The 19,006-nt window shown below is 37.0% G+C and overlaps 1 protein-coding gene across 2 annotated transcripts; it reads left to right on the forward strand.

Moving 5' to 3' along the window:
• Nucleotides 1–254: 254 nt before the first annotated feature.
• On the forward strand, nt 255–18,728 carry LOC307162828 (uncharacterized protein). Of its 2 annotated transcripts, none has more exons than XM_079878497.1 (5): nt 255–506; nt 1,488–1,710; nt 3,371–4,682; nt 17,749–17,845; nt 18,123–18,481. In XM_079878497.1, the coding sequence occupies exons 2-4, from the start codon at nt 1,653–1,655 to the stop codon at nt 17,816–17,818; spliced, it is 1,440 nt and encodes a 479-aa protein (XP_079734623.1). In that variant the 5' UTR covers nt 255–506; nt 1,488–1,652; the 3' UTR covers nt 17,819–17,845; nt 18,123–18,481. The 2 variants fall into 2 exon arrangements, with proteins under 2 accessions (XP_079734623.1, XP_079734624.1); XM_079878498.1 differs by having other exon boundaries at nt 266–506; nt 17,752–17,845; nt 18,123–18,728.
• Nucleotides 18,729–19,006: the final 278 nt, after the last annotated feature.

Genomic DNA, 19,006 nt, shown 5'->3' on the forward strand with positions numbered 1-19,006 from the left:
GTAATGTAGTATGAGTGTTAGGTTTATACATGCATTTCAGTACTTCATTATGTTGGAAAACTACAGTTGTACTTCATTTGACTGCAGATGTACTAACATGTAGCCTACTGTAGTTTTACTGCTGTCGTACTTCAATGTACTGCAGTTGTACTGTCATTATTACTGTAAATCTATGGCTGTGCTTAACTATACTGCAGTTGTTTTTTGTAAGGGTTCACTCTCCAGTCCAGCGGGCGGCGGTAAGTCATGCGTTTGTTTTCAAGATGAGTTTACAGCTTGATCTCTGGTGTTATACATCGTGCTACTGGCTTCATACAAACTTGTAATGTACTTTTAGACCAGAAAGATTTTGAATCGGGTGAATACATGCCTGTCATATTCCCATCCGAGCAGGAATATGTGGAGTTGCTGTAACTGAACTGAGAAGATCGTGTTGTTAAAAGAGGAGACTGAGGAGGACTCAAGTGAACCAGAACCCTGGAGAATAAAACACAAGGAACAAGCAGGTTGGTGTAGGGGACAAAAACTGCACTCAACTAAAAGTACATGTACTTATAGAAATATTTACTCAAAGTAAAAGTAATAATCTTAATAGTTACTTGAGTAAGTGTAAAAAAGTATCCAATGAAAAAACTACTCAAGTAGCGAGTTAAGCCTCTTGAGTGCCATCTGAAATTTTCTTCTAAAACAAGCATTTTTATCAGTAGTTTAGCATTAGCATTGTCTTTCAGTAGAGTTTTTTTACAGGCTTTTGTCATGTATCCTGACTCAAATAATATGTTTCTAACAGCAAACACTCAGAATAAAGTGAGATGATCTGCTGATGATCCTGAATGGCTTGTTGAATGAGTGTTGATAGTCTGAGGCTCATCAATATTAACAGATCTGCTGAAAACACTCTTTATTTCATGACAATAGTTCCTGTTTTCACCTCATTTATTATGCTGATGTCTTCAGATCTCCTGTAAATTGACACTTAAAGCTCATTTCATTGGTGTCAACAGACTGAGGGTATATGATGTTTATTATATAACCTAAACCTATGTTTATTTCTGTTGTGGTAGAAATTGTATATGTTCTGTGTGTTTGCATTTTCTTATATACATAGAAACTTAGAAAACATGATGGTAATAAAATGCACAGGGATTGCATGTGAAGTCCCATGATTCTCTGCTACATGGATATAACAGTGAACTGTGTAACAATGTGTTATCTATAACTGAGACATAGCCTATCTTCATTTAGCCTAGACAAATAACCTTGGGGGAGTCAGGACAGTAATGAAGGAAGGATGCCCTCCTCTCGTGGTCATTTGATACATGTTTGTCTCTCATTCAGTAATAGAAAATTGCTTGCCACCACACTGTTTATGCTTTCAACTGTTTTTCTTACCATTATTTACATTTGGGAGAATTGACATTATTATATTCTGTAATCAATGAACATAAAACAAACTCAGTAACTTATATATTTTTTTATTTTGGTAGATCAACTCCTCCCACATCAGTCACATGGTCAGTGAAGCTCCTCCCACATCAATTCTCCAATAAATGCTGTAAATTCCCATCAGCTACAAGTGAAGACGAGCATCAGAGCATTAGGAAGAGCTGAAATCTGCAAAGACTGAGTTTATTAAAGAGGACAGTGAGAACATGAGTGATCCAGAACCCTGCAGAATGAAACACACTGAAGATCCTGAAGAACAAAGAGGTTGGTGTTTATTCTTCATTCATTCATTCATGATGCTGAAGAACGTTCATCTTAGAAATAATCACTTTTAGATATGCAGTTAAACTGTGAAATGGCTGCAAAAGTTTCTGTTTTTTTTTTTTTAACAAATGGTCAGTAACAGGATGTTTCATATTGATTGTCAACATCAGGTCAAACTAAATTTAAATATTTTAACAGTTGCATTTTATATATATTTTATATATGGTTTACAATTTGTAACAATGTTACTAGAATTTTGACCTGAATTTTGTGTGTATTTTTACATAACTTGTATACTGTGGTAGATGTTTTCCCTATTTCGCACCTGACCTAAGTCTACCTGGGTCTCGTCTACAATCAACGTCCCCAAACGTCTTCAGTCAACGTTAGTTTCTATGGGTCGCGACTACAGTCGACGTCCCCTATCTCTATCTTGTTCCCCTAACTAACTTTCTGCGCAGTGTAAAAGTTTATAAGATTAATACCGTTCCAAATTATCCTACATCCTATCCAGGATATATGGATAATCCCGCGGTAACTAAAGAGCCTAACCTTTAGTCGTACTTTTAAGAGTTAGGTGATCAGTCTCTACGAATTCGTATTTTATTATAAAGATAATAAGGATTATAAATATAATAAATGTCCCCTTCGTAGTTTAAGTCTACCTTTTTAGGTACTCTTCAACCGTGTTCGCTATACAACAATAACCCTGTTGTAAGCTAGGCTATTAATCAATCAGACAGTGCATACTGATTATTCACATATCAGAAATCATGCTCACCCTCTGTAGGTTTTCCCCCGGTTGGGATCCTTCTGATCCAGGGAAGAAAAGTGAAAACGTACTCAAGAATTCCAAGTTCCAGTCAGATGATTGTAATAAATGTTTAACAATATTTATTAAAAGAATCAAAATGAAAAGAATACTTGTTACAGAATATAATAGAGTACTTAGCTAACAGAGTAATATTAGCTAGGCTTTAACTTCTTGCATCCGGGAACTGCTGGCGTCCCGGACTGGAGATTGCAAGGATGAGCCATGAGTCTTGTCCAATTCTCTTCTTTTATATCCCGAATTGAGGTGCCTTCATCATATTTACTGTAAGGCACACATGATTTGAATCACATGTACAACTGCTGATCCCAGCTAGTGTAGTCTATTTCTGTACCCTGACTGTCCAGTCAGTGGCGGTTCCTCCGAAGATACAATAGTTCCTTTGTATGTGTGGACAACGACCCTTGTCACTGCTCTCTCATGTGACTTGAGAGAGGCAGAGATGGACAATGAACTCTTTATTTGCAACATTATTTTTAGACTGTCATATGCTTTAGCAACCCAGAGAGTGCATCTGCAGCTACAGGTTTCTTATTGTGACCCTTTCTGCGTTGACGTCGAGTTTGAGGTGTAGTTGAAGTGAATGAAATGTCGCTCACAGGTGGAGCTTAGTCACCTGGCATTACAGCAGCAATAATAACCGACACACTTCAGACAGTGTCTTTTAAATGCTTTAATCACGGCCGGGAGAGTACTCGACCAGTTCTCAGAGAATCTCCCCCAAGAAGAAGCTTTAATCACGGCCGGAGGATCTCAGACAAATTTCAGAGAGAATCCCACCAGAAAACTTTAGAAAATTTGAAAATTAGAGTTTTTCTTTAATTTCAGATCTGATGGAAGAGAGCGAGGAGAGTGAAGAACTGAGTGAAGTGAAGGAGGAACATCATGTCAAACCTGGAGAAAAACCTCTGAGTCGCTCAAAGACTAAAAAGAAATTTTTAAAGAAAAGAAGAGCCAAGAAATCTTTCACCTGCACTCAGTGTGGAAAGAGTCTCACACGCAAAGATGGTCTTGAGCGCCACATGAGAGTTCACACTGGAGAGAAACCGTACTCGTGTGATCAGTGTGGAAAGAGTTTCTCAAACTCATATCATCTTGATGTTCACATGAGAGTTCACACTGGAGAGAAGCCGTTTAAGTGTGATAAATGTGGGAAAGATTTCAGTCAATCATCATCCCTTAATGTTCACATGAGGGTCCACACTGGAGAGAAGCCGTTCACATGTGATCAATGCGGCAAAACATTTGTCTTTGCATCAAACCTGAAGAATCACCTGACAGTTCATACGAAGGAGAAGCCGCATTCATGTTCTGTGTGTGGAAAGAGTTTTTCACAGCTGAGTAATTTACATGCACATGAGAAAATTCACACTGGTGTGAGAGAGTACATGTGCTTTGAGTGTGAGAAGACTTTTACTGAAGCGAACAGTTTAAAACTGCACCAGAGAATTCACACTGGAGAAAAACCTTACAAGTGTTCACACTGTGACAAGAGATTCAGTCAGTCATCATCTCTGAAAGCACATGAGATGATCCACACTGGAGAGAAGCCGCACACGTGTGATCAGTGTGGACAGAGTTTTGCTCTTAAAAGTCAACTGAAGCTACACATGATGATCCACACTGGAGAGAAACCGTTTAATTGTGATAAATGTGGGACAGATTTCAGACGATCTTCACACCTTAAAGAACACATGAGGATCCACACCGGAGAGAAGCCGTTCTCATGTGATCAGTGTGGCAAAACATTTGTCTTTGCATCAGCCCTGAAGACACACCTGGCAGTTCATACGAAGGAGAAGCCGCATTCATGTTCTGTGTGTGGAAAGAGTTTTTCACTGCGGCAATATTTACATAAACATGAGAAAATTCACACTGGTGTAAAAGAGTACATGTGCTTTGAGTGTGAGAAGACTTTTACTACAGGGAGAGATTTAAAACAGCACCAGAGAATTCACACTGGAGAAAAACCTTACAAGTGTTCACACTGTGACAAGAGATTCAGTGGCTCCTCAAATCTGAAAAAACATGAGAGGATCCACACTGGAGAAAAACCGCATACGTGTGATGAAACTCACCTGAGGCGACACATGAAGATCCATGCAGTGAAGAAACCACATCACCTCAGTCTGAGATCACGGTAAGTAGTTTATTTTCATGTGCTGAGCAACAAAGTCTCTTCTGTGTAAGTTAGACACACATCACCCTATAGCCAAATCTCTCCTCTCCACCTATAGCTGGTGTGTGGTGAGCACAGGACACTTTATTGATTGATTGATATCTATTGACTTTCGCTCTCTGACAGTAGGTGGCGCTAGGGGTGGGAATCTCTAGGCACCTCAAGATTCGATTCGATTACGATTCAAAGGGTAACAAATATCAATTATTAATGATTTTTTCATTTTTTTTACTTACTTGGTACTTTTAAAGCAAAGTATTTATGATGACCCATAACAAACTTACTTCCAAAATATTAATTTTATTAATAAAACAAATGGAAGTGATTTGGCAAGTCAACTGTAAGGTTACATTTGCCAGCATATGTCCCAACATTGCAAAGAACCAACAGGAAAAAAATGTGTGCCTGTACTAGCAGCGTACTTGTAGTAAATTAATACAAACTTCAGCATATTCTGAATCTCTAGCATTTAATAATAGACTTCTAACCAAGCAATATAATCCTTCAGACAAAAAAACAATTTGCTGTAGCAAAATCACAAACAGTTTACGTTCAAAAATATAGAATTATGTACCAGCAGCTCTCATACAAACATAATGCTTGTGGACATACGCATATAATAATATAGAGTTATGACTTAAAATGTTTGCTGTATACCACAATCAAAAACTGCTTATACAAAAACAGTGAATGAACATCTGCAGAGAGCACAGTCAAAATGTAACTTTTTGTGACTGGCATTGCACATTGCAGGGCAGTATAACGTACGTATAACAGATCCGTTTACAGTATATTGATGTGAAAACTAAACAATACAGAAAGCAGCTCTCGTACAAAAAATACTAAATAGGTAACAATGAAATTGATAATTTTCCATACGTTAGCTTTTAAAGAAGAGGGTGACGTTTGAATTTGGCGCTCAGCTATCAAGCGTCTGTTATAGAGCTGGTAAGTCCCGCCCCTTCCGGTAATCGCCCTGGACCTCTAGGTTGAAAAATCGTCAATACAAGTGAATGGGAGAAAATAATTATTTTCTGGTCCCGTTTGAATTTTGCCATGAATGTGAACATATGTTGTCTGTGAATTTTTTATATAACTTTTCGTGTAAAGAATGCTACAATTTAGCGGGTAGAAGTTTGATACGGTTAGACTTTGTGTGAAAGCACTTTGTGGACTACAACTCTTCGCTGCTTTCGACGCGTTTGAAACGTCAACACCACTAGCACATGGACACTAGCTCACGGATCCCGCTAAACATGGCTGTGTCTTTGGTGCACTTCACCGCCTTCTTTCAGGGAGAGGACAAAATCGTTGAGGTTGGCGAAAACCACGGGTAAGTCAACTTTATGGGGTGACGTCACATAGGCGACATGTAGTCTTTCTCGTTATGTCTTTTCCACAACTGCTAGCCAAAGAATCATACCATATACTGTCAAACTCGTAACATGAAAAGTTATATAAAAAATTCACAGACAACATATGTTCACATTCATGGCACAATTCAAACGGGACCAGAAAATAATTATTTTCTCCCACTCACTTGCATTGACGATTTTTCAACCTAGAGGTCCACTTGGGGTTTTACGGATGGGCGGGACTTACCAGCTCTATGTGCGCGCAGAGCCCGTGCGCGCGAGTCGCGACTCTGTTATGTGCGCGTCTCTGTTGTGCACGCCAAAGACTGTCCGCGCACTGCACGTCCGCTTTAGAGTTCCGCCTTTTGCGTTCCGTCAATATTACGGTATTAGGATTTATTTTATTTTTTTTAGAAAATCGATTTTTGACATTTGGTGGATCGATTCAGAATCGTCCACGTCCGCATCGCGATGCATCTAAGAATCGATTTTTTCCCCCACCCCTGAGTGGCGCTCATTTAAAAGCAGAAATAAAGCACTATACAGGGCTCTAGACTGCAAGTAATTGGAAATTCATTATAATTCATTATAAAGCTTGGAAGAGCCAGGACATTTTTTTTATTATTATAACTCCGATAGTATTTGTCTAAAAGAAGAATGTCATACACACTTAGGATGAGTTGAGAGTGAGTAAATCATGGGCACTGACTTGGAAACCAGGAGAAACATTGTGCCATGAACGAACAAGTTCATGAAGTTTGAAGTAATATGGCTTTTAAGTCCACAAATCACCAATATTCCCTATGGATTTAATGTAGTAATGCTCAGTGTAACCATGGTATTGTGGCAGAAATAGTCAAATATTTTTACATTATTCATTTCAGGGTTCGTGCATCCTTTTGAGAGTAAAATTCAAGCACTAATCAAGGACTTTCAAGCCATTCACACTTTTTCCAGCTCTTCATTTTTTTTTTATATTATCCAGTTTTAATGTTATTTTTAATGTGATGACCAAAACCGTGATTTGTTCATCCTTAAAAGACTGTTAAACTAAACATTGATTGTTAAACAATTTGTAAAACTAAATGTTTCAAAGTGTAGGAAAACAGTAGACCGAAGATTTAAAACTACAGTTATACTTAAGAGTAAAGAGAATGAAATATTCGTTGGAATATATATATATATAGTGCTGCACGATTAATCGTATCGCAATCGCGATGTCAAGCCTACGTGATTATATGACGCAAAATGCTGCGATTTTATATTAAATAAACAAATTAGCGCTGTTAACGCAATTAACGCAGCATCTGTTCATTTTTGGCATTCTTTGGCTAGTGTTACATGATCCTGCTCTCTTATTCATGCAAATGCTTTTAAACCATTCATGCGCGATAAGACAAAAAAGAATGCGCTGTCAGTGAATGTCCTCCTGACACACACACACACACGACCCACAGATAGACGCGCGCCAGTATGAATTTCTGTAATAGTTCTATAATATAGTTCTAGTAATATGGCAAGCCAAGAGGCTCAGAAATACGCCATAGATTAATCGCGTTTAAAGCCAAACGCGCACAAACAAAATCCAATTCTTATGCTCATATATGAGGAGTTATTAAACAAGGAAAAGAATCCAGGTCGTATTGGCATGACTCGGCACATTTCCATCTAAGTGCTGAATAACACAAAATATTGATATAACCCATAGAATGCCTATGACTTTGTATGTTTTAAATGGGCCTATTTGAAAAAAATGAGACGAATGTATTTTTTGCTATTTCTAAAAAATGTGGCAGGTTTGTTGGCAGGTCTATAAGCTTCTCCTTCCAGAATTAAATACTAGTGTTCCAATTTTTGTAGGCTAATTCAATTAGTCTTTTATTCATATTACATTGATTATATATTCATTAAATAACACTATTACATTTCGTTATATCCAATATATTTTTGTAAAATGAAGATTCAAATATTTTGCCCTTTCGGTGCTAGATCATTGACAGGGGGAGCTGCGCAAAACTTGGCCACTAAATATTTAATATTCAATTATTTTAATGATCAAAATGAAAGTTTTATTAAATTGAACAAGCGCAACATTCAGCATTCAGCGCAATAAAATATTCTAAAAGATGTAGGCTATTATTAATAAGAATGTTATATCAACATAATATCTCGTTATTTCGACATATGTGTGCATGCAACAAGCAAGATGTGCATTTGTAAATCCGGTGACGCGTGCATTGATTTTTATAAATAAACTAGTGTTTTCTGACAGTGTCAGCTGCAAAGATGAAGTTGACGATCGCCATCTCCGTAGTGAACGCGCCTATAGAGAGAAATGCACATAATGGATTACATAATCAGAGAGTAGCCTTTTTCTTTCTTTTTTAATTTTTTTTAATTATTTCGTTTAAAGACATTTCTAGTTTTTTGTATTTGATGTATTTCTCATGTCATTGAGGCATACACTGAGTTTCGTTAAGTAGCATGAGATGCGCTCCAGTTAACGTGCAATGTGTGACCGCGCGGGCGCCTCCATGATTATATTGTCCGTTATATTTGCTTCTTATTCATTAAACCCAGGCAATTGGTTGATGAAAAAAGTATTAAAATTAAGATACAATTTATACAAAACGAAATTCACTTTAAAGCCACACCGTGTAACTTTTCAACCTTCATAATATATTTCCAAGACCCTTGTGATGGTACATCGACTTACAATAGGTTGAATGACAGGTCTGCCACAGCCTGACGGGGTCTGTATCGCTTTTACTGGCACTATGTAACTTCGGGGTTCGGGTAGTAACCAGCGCACAAAAAGAACTACAAAATTCGTCTGCTTTACGGCATACGTCACTTCCCCCACCACTTCCTCAAATTCGGACGTGAGCGTTTATATACTGTCTATGGACGTGAGATGCCAACCAAGGTTATAATCGTTAACGAAAACTAACGAAAAAACGAAAACTAGGTGGGAAAAAACATTGTCGTTAACTGAAATAAAAATAAAAACGAGGCATTACAAAAAAACGATAACTAACTAAAACTGTAATGTGTGTTTGGCAAAACTAACTAAAATAAAATAAAAATATAGAGTAAATGTCCTTCGTTCAGCTGCATTTCCTTTCCCTGCTCTCCCTCTGTCTCTGTCACTCATGCGTCTCTCACATGGCGCGTGCGCACACACACACACACACACACACACACAGCCCCTCCCCTCCGTGCACACCGCTTCTCCATGAGAACGAGTGTTCGTTCGACGTTGAAAGCAAGTTCGCTAAAGGTTAGTAGGCTATCTCTATCTCGTGAACACCTTACAATCACACATTAAAAAGTGGTATCAAAATATTTTAAAATCTGAATATAATTTTGTCAGTGTGCTAATGTCGACCCGAGAAGCGATTGCGCCTTTTTTAGAAAGTTAACTAGTCGCAAGTTTGAGGTAAAGTGCACTTTTTGGTTGCGGTTGTCGATGTCAAAACACTATATAAGCTTTGATTCAAATATTAAATAATGTTATGTCATTTTTTTACTTTTACACGTAATGTTTGCTGCTTCAATCCAGATGAGTAGGCTATTGACTGTAGGGAAAGTGGGGTGAGTTGTGCCAGTTTTTACTCAAAGTGACTTTAAAGTGAGGCCATGGCAGTAATTCCTTCAACTTAACGATGTACATATATTTCAGGATGTGGTGCATCCCTGAGAACAATAACTTTGGATCTGAAATAAATTGTTTCAGAAATATAGCTTTTGGGGAAAAAGTGGTCTCATGGCACAACTTGCCCCTGATGCGGGGGAAGTTGTGCCTTTAGGGGAATACATTGGGGTAAATTGTGCCAGTGATTTCTGAAGTAAAACAGAACATTTTAATGTTATGAACTGTAATGCTATTTGAAAGCAAGACAAATTCAATACAAAATTACTCATTTAAGGTTTATTTAGATATTGTCACCCTGGAATACCATAGCATGCGTTTTTCCTACTATGGTCAATTGCATAGGGATTTTGTATTGAACATAACTCTGGATCACAGTGTCATAGAGACAAGGGGGCGGGCTCATTTTACTCAGATGACCAATCAGTCTCTCAGGATCATTGTGAAGCTATCAAGCTATGCCCTAGCAACCATTTAGAGCACCATAGCAACACAATATATGATATTTGTGACTCATTTCAGGCAAAAAGGCTTTGGCAATAGATGCCTGTTGACATAGCGCTTTCTGTCAATTATGTAACATATAAGAATAAAGTGACTAGGCTAATTTCTAAACATACTATTGTGACATAGGCCACTTAAAAACGGAATAAAACTTCACTTTAATAACATAGTGCAAACTCAAAACTGAAAACAGTGTTAGCTAAATTAAACAAATAGCAGGCAGGCCTAAGTCAAACAATGATGAGGCATGCCCATCTCCTCACTTCTCAAGATTATCCCCTGTGAGTATGTAGGTCTAGGTGGTCTGGATCTGGCACAACTTAACCCAGGCCCTTTGGCACAAATCACCCCAGACCCACAAGTTTGATAAACTAGCATGATCCAGCAGTTAAGAGCTAACATCATGCTAACTGTATAGACTCATTGTGTAGCCTACTAAAGCACTAAAACGTGTGAAATGTTTTCAAACTTGTCTATAATTGTTCAGACACTACAATCAAAAAACCTTAATCATAGAAATTTTACTTTGAAAGGGAAAAAACAGTTTTTTGCACTAAAATGTGCTTAACTCTCATGCCATGTGTCTCTCTTCTTTGGAGGATGAGTAAAAGTGATTGCTTTTCAAAATTATGTGGTCACATGACCAATTTCTTCTATGGTATTCCAGAAACAAGGGGTGGAACTACTTCCCCCCCTGGCATAAATCACTCCACTCTCCCCATAGGGTAAATTTAGTATAGGGTGTGCAAATTGTACAGCTGTGGTATTTGTATAGGGTGTGAATTCTGTATAGAAGATGTATAGATTTTTGGTACAGCGTGTGGATTTTGTAAGAGGTAAAGGAATTTCAATGGGGTGTGAATTTTTTTCTAAAATTGTATTATGTTTTTATTATTACACAATACTTTTTCTGACTTTTTTGAATCTTGCCCCTGACAAATAACCCAAATTACAAAAAAAGACTAAAACTAACACTAAAACTAATAAAAACTAAACTAAAACTAAGCATTTTCAAAAAATAAAAAATAAACTAAACTAGCAAACCCACTTTAAAAACTAATTAAAACTAATTGTAAAACTAAATAATAAAACTGAATTTGAAAACAAAAAGTCAAAACGAAATAAAAATTTAAACTAATGAAAAATGCAAAACTATAATAACACTGATGCCAACCAGCATTTGTTTTCGGCTTTCGTGCGTATGTTTTTGTCATGGGGGCTGTTGTGTTTAGACCTGGCCACTTCATGCGTTTTCTCAGATCGGATAGCTATCCGATCTTGAAAAATCCAGGTCAAAAAACGCTTTCAAGAGGGATTTCAATCCGATCGCTCAAACCACTTCATGAGGAGATCTGAGACGCATTCCAGACGAAACTGAACAAGTGTAAATGCATCTGGTTGCTGAAACCACATATGTAAATTGTACTCCTCCCAAAAATGCTAAAAAATAAATAATACAAAAACCGTGTGAGAGCGTGTTATAGGCTATATGTTATAGCCAGATATGACGACGCGCTGGAACACGCATCACCGCAGATGAGAAGCTGAGCATCAATTCATCAAGCCAACGTGCAAACCATCGCAAATCAAAGTGAAAGTAAGTCGCAGATGCTTAAAGGAGCATTTCACCCGTGGGAACATTGATCTTTATTGAAAGTGGGTCATATATGTAGTCGAAATGTATTCAAATTTTCTAATTTGTTGCCTTTTTGACCGAGTTATGACAGAAAGTAACTTTAGGGCGCATTTGTATGGAAAACCACAACTCCCACAATGCAACACATTTGCACAGCTCCACAAGCCACTACCATTAATCCAGAACACCGCCTATGAGAAATCCGCCTATCAGAGAAAGCACTAGGCTAGCTACCGCTTGAGTTTGAAATTCATTTCACATAAAAAAATTACTTGTTTGGCGAACTCATTATTGAATTATTCCTTGTTACTATTTATTTTGAAATGGTGAACTATATGGTGATTTGCGACAGTGCAAGTATTCCACAGTGACTCTAGGGGTCGCTGTTTGACAAAAACACAAATTCTCCACAGTGTGGCTTTAAAGAAAGGCTTTCTACAAAAAACTTAAAGGTATAGCGGAGGATTTTCTTTTTCCGGGTGGGTAGTGTAAACTATTGGTCCACCTAAGTGTCAATCATTCTGGTGATATGTTTACGTAAGGCCGTCGTACGTGCTCGTCCCTTAGTTTTCGCTTTCTGCGCATGCGCACTTTCAGGTGTTTATGTGTGGTGAGGGTGGTGAGCTAGAGCTAAGCCATTCATTGAAGCTCGCCGTTTCACCGGGTCCTTTGAAAATGTCTGAGGGTCGCAAGAGAAAAAGTTTGTACGAACTGTATGAGAAGAAGAGAAAGGCCTCAGAAGAGAGAAACAAGATCAGAGTGTTTTTGAGAGATTGTTTCACACGATGGCGTGCGCTGAAAACACAGGTTGGGCTTCCCACTGATGCCTCAGTCGCGAAGTTTCTACTCGACAGGTAAAGTTTGGCATGCTATTTGGAGAAAAAGTGCAAATCTTCTTTTGGAAAGTAATCTTGTATGAGCGATGCCGACAGCAACTTGTAAACAGAGCGTGCACGAGGTCAGGAGAACCTCGCATACGTTTAATAGGCGTTCCCTCTCGGGAGCAGGTAGAGTGTTGTGCATGTGCATTTTTTCAAAAAGTGGAGAGGGCGGTTATTATCTAAAATTCGGAAAGATCCTCCGCTATACCTTTAATGAAGTGGTCAAAATCATGTCTGAACCACTCCATGTCTCATATTGCGCATCCTATCTTACTCGTGCTGTTCACTTTTCATAAATCAACATAAATGGAAATAAATAACATTATAATATTTTAACAAATATGAAACTAAATGCGCTTATTTAATGGCTACAGTATAGTATGCCTACAGACTCTCTATTTGTACAAATTGCTGCACATTCATTTAATTCTGAATTTTGCACACACAAGTTGAAAGGCATTTGTTCAAATCAAGTTCACGGATAATTGTGCGTGCATTTATTAATCATTATGATACTAATAAAGTGGGCTATGCTATGTACAAAAAAAATCAGATGAGCCCAGAACGCAATTACACGTTAAGTATTTCCCCCCCATAGAAAACCATTATAAGAACGCTTAATGTGCACATTAATTTAAGCCATGGCTTAATGCAGATTAGAATGTCCCCTTATTATGTCGAAATAACGAGATATTATGTAGATATTACTGCTGTGTCCACCATGGTCTCCACATTCTTGATCAGCGGAAATGATTTTTGCTTGTTTGGGATCTGACTGGCCAGCGTAACTTTGCTGTCTTTTTGACATTTTTCCCCTGAGTGAAACGATTGAGGCTAACAGCAATCTCAAGCAGGGGAGCGCGGGGCACAACGTAACACAGGGCTAGTTGTAACACACTTGTTTTAAATACTTCCACACATGCTAGGATGACGAAACTTAGTGTATTTACTAGTTGCCATATCAACACTATATAGAGAAAAAATTGCGCCAAAATTATAATTTTTTTTGGAAGATATCCATAGACATTTATTAAACCATAGCAAAAGGACATTTCTTAAGTTAATTCTTCATCTCAATTTTTTGTGTTTATTTAAAATTAGACAAATCTGATATTATTTGAATCTCCAATATGTTATTTAACAGTTGAGATAGTTCTTGAATGCTTCGCTAACTAGCTGAAGTCAAGTCGTGTTCCGGTTCAAATTAACCCTCTGCGGTCTGAGGTGTTTTCTGGGCCCTGGAGGTGTTCTGACATGCTCTGACATTTGTGCTTATTTCTGTTACTTGTGACATTTTCATGGCTAAAGTCTAATTACACTGTATTCAGCACAAACTCTGCTACAATAATATATCAGCAGAATGTGTGTAAAAGTTTGTTGTTTTGAGATAATGACATTTATGCGTGCGTGGTTTGTGAAAATACCAAAAAAAAAATTCTCACTGAAATAAGGTCATGAAACCCATACTGATTATTTCTTCACAAGACTTTTGAAAATTGTATGACGTAGCCTAGAATATTTGCTCTAAAACTACGTGAAAATCACCCCGACTGCTCATTCAGATAAGACAATATATTGATTAAAAAATTGTACGAGTTTTGTGTGAGAAAGCTTTATGCGGGAGCTCATTAATATGTAAGCTTTTCACACCTGAGAAAGACAAAGACCCTCCCCTAACGGCCCTATTAGGAGCTATCAGGCCCTGTCATTCTGAGCAACCTTGCACAAAGAATGAGGAGATTTAAAAAAGAATGGCTTTTAGATTTTTGGGATTTATTTACAACACAACATAATCCAAAGATACAAAACAAATGACAAAAAAGCACTCATAGAAAACAATTATCCAAAGACAGAGACCTTTGTGCCATTCCTAAAAACATTGTACATACCTTTCGTTTCCAAGGTGTTTGATTTTCACTTTACCATGTTCATGTTCAGAGAATCTGGGCCCTGAAAAAAAAAAAAAGTGAACATACTGATATCAAGAGAAACTATAGGCCTGCACGATTATGGGAATAAATTTTAGATTTTTCTGGTTAAAATTGCTTTTTAAAATTCACAAAATACACACATACACACACACACACACACATAAATGTTTCCAACAATATATAATATAATGAACACCAGGTTTGTTGTGCCTTGTAGGCATTGGCTATGCGCAGTGCAATAATAACAATAACCTATAGCAGCCTATAAATCTTCCAGAATATTTCAGTAACAACTAAGCTAGAGAAAAATATATTGATTATCATGTTACTTCAAATGTTTCCATTCGTTATGATGATATGAAATGAGATAATAGTAAAAACATGAAGCCGTTTGGTGCTTTTCAAACGCGATCGCGATCCAAAATATGATACATTCAAACGCGATCACGCTCAAATACAAAACATTATGGTTAACATATACGTATCTACATTTGAGCAGATATCCACAAACACAGTCACAGTAAACATGGGTCTAAATATTATAATATTCACCATATATCTAGCAACAGTTCAACTGCAATGTGAAATTTATGCAACAATAACAAACTAATATGTAAGAATTTCTTACCTTAAATCTTTCTTGTCTTCAAATCGCGTTCTTCTTCTTCTGAGGTAATTCGAATGTAAGCTCACAGTGCGCCTTTCAAACTCGACGAAAAGCAGAGATTTGTGAAGTGTTTTGTTGTTGAGGTAATGAGCGCGTTCGCGTTCCATGTGGAGATTTGCATGTCAATCTCTTTTGCGCGAGTGGGCGTGTTCAAATTAAAAAATTATTAGGAAGCGTTTGAGAAGCTGGACATCTTGTTGGTTTTATCCAAATTACTTAAACAGAGAATATTTGTTTTCAGTTTGAATCCGATCATTTAAAAGTACACACTTAAATGTTTATAAAGGTATATGGCTCATAAATGTGTGACAAGTATTCGCTGAGTTTTGTTTCAGTTTATAGACGTGCTCAAGAAAAAAAAGTTCACCGCGACGGAGAGACAGAACGCAGACCCTGTTTATTTTCTTTATTTTACAAAAGCACAATGTTTTGATTTGATTGTAAGTGGACACATACAAAAGTAAAAATATCACAGATTATTTTTTTATATTTCTTTTTTCTGTATGACCATAAATGACGGAGTAATTTAAGTTTATAGTGCTACAATGTGGAAAAAATCCGGCAAAACGCGCCGGTGCGTTTGCCGACCTCAGAGGGTTAAGCCCTGTGTGACACCCTTTTAAAATGTGAAAATCCTATTAATTTAGCTTTATTGATTTGAATGTTATTTAATATTTACTTTAATTTCAGTTTATTATTTAGCTTGGATTATTTTAATACATCAAATTAATAATTCCTTGGGAGCATACGAATTGGATTACCACAAATGATCTGTGCTGAATTCATCTGGTCTGACTCAGCTCATCATTGATTGGGAGAGAACAGTTCAAACTTACTGGCTGTGGAAATCAGTGGGCGTGTCTCATTATACTATAAGCAAAACGCCGTAAAATAGCGTGCGCTCTGTGCAACCAAAACAGCTTTTTTTACGGCGTCATATGACGGCGTTTGGATTTAAACGCGATTAATCTATGGCGTATTTCTGAGCCTCTTGGCTTGCCATACATACACATGACCCACAGATAGACGCGCGCCAGTATGAAGTTCTCTTTCGCGGTAGAACGAACACACATGTATGCCAAAATGAATGCGCTGCCTGTGAGTGTCCTGATGTGACACACAGAAAGACTCGTGCTAATATCGTGCGTGCGCACAAAACAGCATTCCAGAATACAGTTCTATTTCGAGCTTGAACTAACAATAACACACACAATTATGCCAAAATGTCTTTTTGGCGAGTATCTTCATAACATAAGAGTAGTCTTATGATGAACGTGAAGAGTTGTGACTCGTGAGAGAATGAGGCGCGTGTGAGATCCGTGTCTCTGACAGCAGCGGCTGCTCTTAAAGGGACAGTACACAGTATCAACTAATTATATCTGTCGCTAAAGTTAATCAAAGAGCAACATATTCCATCAAATATTCCATTCTCTTTACTCTTAAGTATAACACATAAATATTTTTTATATACATTGTCAGAAAAGTAAACAAAACAATGAAAACCTCATCGCAATTACCAAGTCCATCTCATCTGGCATGTTATTAGAATTATTGATAATGTTTTCGAACTCATCTCTGTTTATAATGACACATTAGTTACAGTTTTAGTTTTCATAGACGATAAATGTAGGTTTTAAATCCTTCATGTTAATCTTCTATGAACAATGTAGATTAATGTAGAATAAACCAATGTATATTTTAGTCAGAATTATTGCTCTTCATCAACTTGAGGTCCTGGAGCTCGTTCTGTAAAGTTGAACAGAGACTCACTCGCTCTCGGGACAAGCATTGAAGGAAAATGGAAATACACACATGGCTTTCTTACATTTACTGATAAAGATATAACTATTAAATATAAGAAAGTCATTGAAATTACAATCATTTATTTCAATCTCTGCATTTAATAAACTACCAGGGATTGTTTTTATCACAGCTTGTAAATGTTTTAAATGAATGTGTATGTGTGTGTTTTGTAATGTATGATTTTTTTCTGTCAAGCTGTTACCGTGTTATAAAAAACAAGAGCTTGTTCTTCAGTGATTTGCCTGGTTAAATAAAGGTTAATAAGTTACACAAAGGGAATACCACATCAGAGTAAACATCACATGCACCTGAACGACGTGTTAAACTGTATGCTTAAGAGTTTATTTGAAGCGCTGAATATGAAGCATTTTCATGTTTAGGAAACCTTGGCTTGTGTCGTTTCAGCACTAGGTGATTTATGTTAGTTTTGTTTGTTGTGTTGTTGTGGCTTCGACAAAACCTGATAATCTTAAGTTACATGATCACGGTCACTATATTTTTCAACATGTGATTAGCCTTAGTACTTAGTTCAGTGTCTGAAATATTGATTATTCCTCTCTCATCATGTCTGTAAGAAATGAAACTTGTTTGTTTTTAGCAGAACTGCCAGAAAGCATCTGGAAGGAGAGGACGGAGAGAGCGCCAGTGATCCAGAACCTGCAGAATGAAACATCATGATACTGAAGAACAAAGAGGTTGGTGTTTATTCTTGATTCCTCATTCATTCTTCATGATGAAGAACATGCTGATGCTCACCAGATTTACATTGTTTCATGACCAAACTAGTGTTTTATAACACAAATCATCTTCATGACATTAAAATAGATCATAATCGTGTACAGCAGTTGTTGACCAGATTTGATGAGATTAAAATGACTGTCAAACTCATCAGTGATCTTGACTTTGAGCTTCACTTTTCATTTCACGTTTGTCTCTCATTTGAAATCTCACTTGATTTAATGTTTCTTTTAGACCTGATGGACGCGAACGAGAAAGGAAAAATGTGTGTAAATGTAAATCAAGTCTGAAGAAGGATCCGCAGCGGAGAGAAACTTTACATGTGATCAATGCGGGAAGAGTTTCACTCGGGCCTTCGTTCTGAAATCACTTCTGCCTTCTCATTCAGAAGAAGAGCACCAGAAAAATTACACCGGAAAAACACTTTCATGTTCAGGAGCTGAAGAAGAGGCCGTAACACTTTAAACAGAGACATGAAACTGATATTAATTTGAACTCATTCATTGTTTTTCAGAGATCTGTCTTATTAGTTTTAATTTTTATTATTTTTTGTACTTCAAGTTATGATTGATTAAACTCATTATAATTTTATCAACAGCTTGTTGTTTTTGTCCAGTTTTATTTTCTGCTGATTCTTCTTGCTTCAGGAATAACTCCATAATTTTCAGTTCTGAAAGCCAAGTATTACGTTTGCTTCAGGGGCTTCCCAGCAAACACAGACCGTTCCCCTAACGTTAGTTTTTGGTTCCTGTCTTTTTATTGTTTTGGGAACTAAATAATATAATTCTAGGAATGCTCTTTTTATTTATTTTTTTGCAACAATAATATAATGTTCCCAGAAGGTTGCAGGATAGTTATTTTTAACAACATAGGCATTTTTAATATTAACATAGAAATAGTTACCAAATATAGAACGTTCCCCAATGGTTATTGTTTATATAAATATGTAAACTAACTTTCCAATTAAAACGCTGCAGATGGTTTTGTATAATGACCTGTACAGAGCTCTAAAACTAGTTTATGCAGCATTTAATACAATTTAGCAATTAGTTAAATCCAAGCGCATTACATTGTGAATGTGAAAAGCACAGAAATCATAAATTCTTGGGTTTGTTTAT

Source organism: Squalius cephalus (assembly GCF_949319135.1).
Source record: "Squalius cephalus genome assembly, chromosome: 1".
Lineage (NCBI taxonomy): Eukaryota > Metazoa > Chordata > Actinopteri > Cypriniformes > Leuciscidae > Squalius > Squalius cephalus.

Excerpts from the sequence above, each read along its gene's own strand:
- LOC307162828 (XM_079878497.1), top strand. The coding sequence starts at position 1,653 with ATGAGTGATCCAGAACCCTGCAGAATGAAACACACTGAAGATCCTGAA. Across the intron at positions 1,711-3,370 it reads AGATCCTGAAGAACAAAGAG|ATCTGATGGAAGAGAGCGAG; the intron begins GTTGGTGTTTAT and ends CTTTAATTTCAG. Across the intron at positions 4,683-17,748 it reads CACCTCAGTCTGAGATCACG|CAGAACTGCCAGAAAGCATC; the intron begins GTAAGTAGTTTA and ends GTTTGTTTTTAG.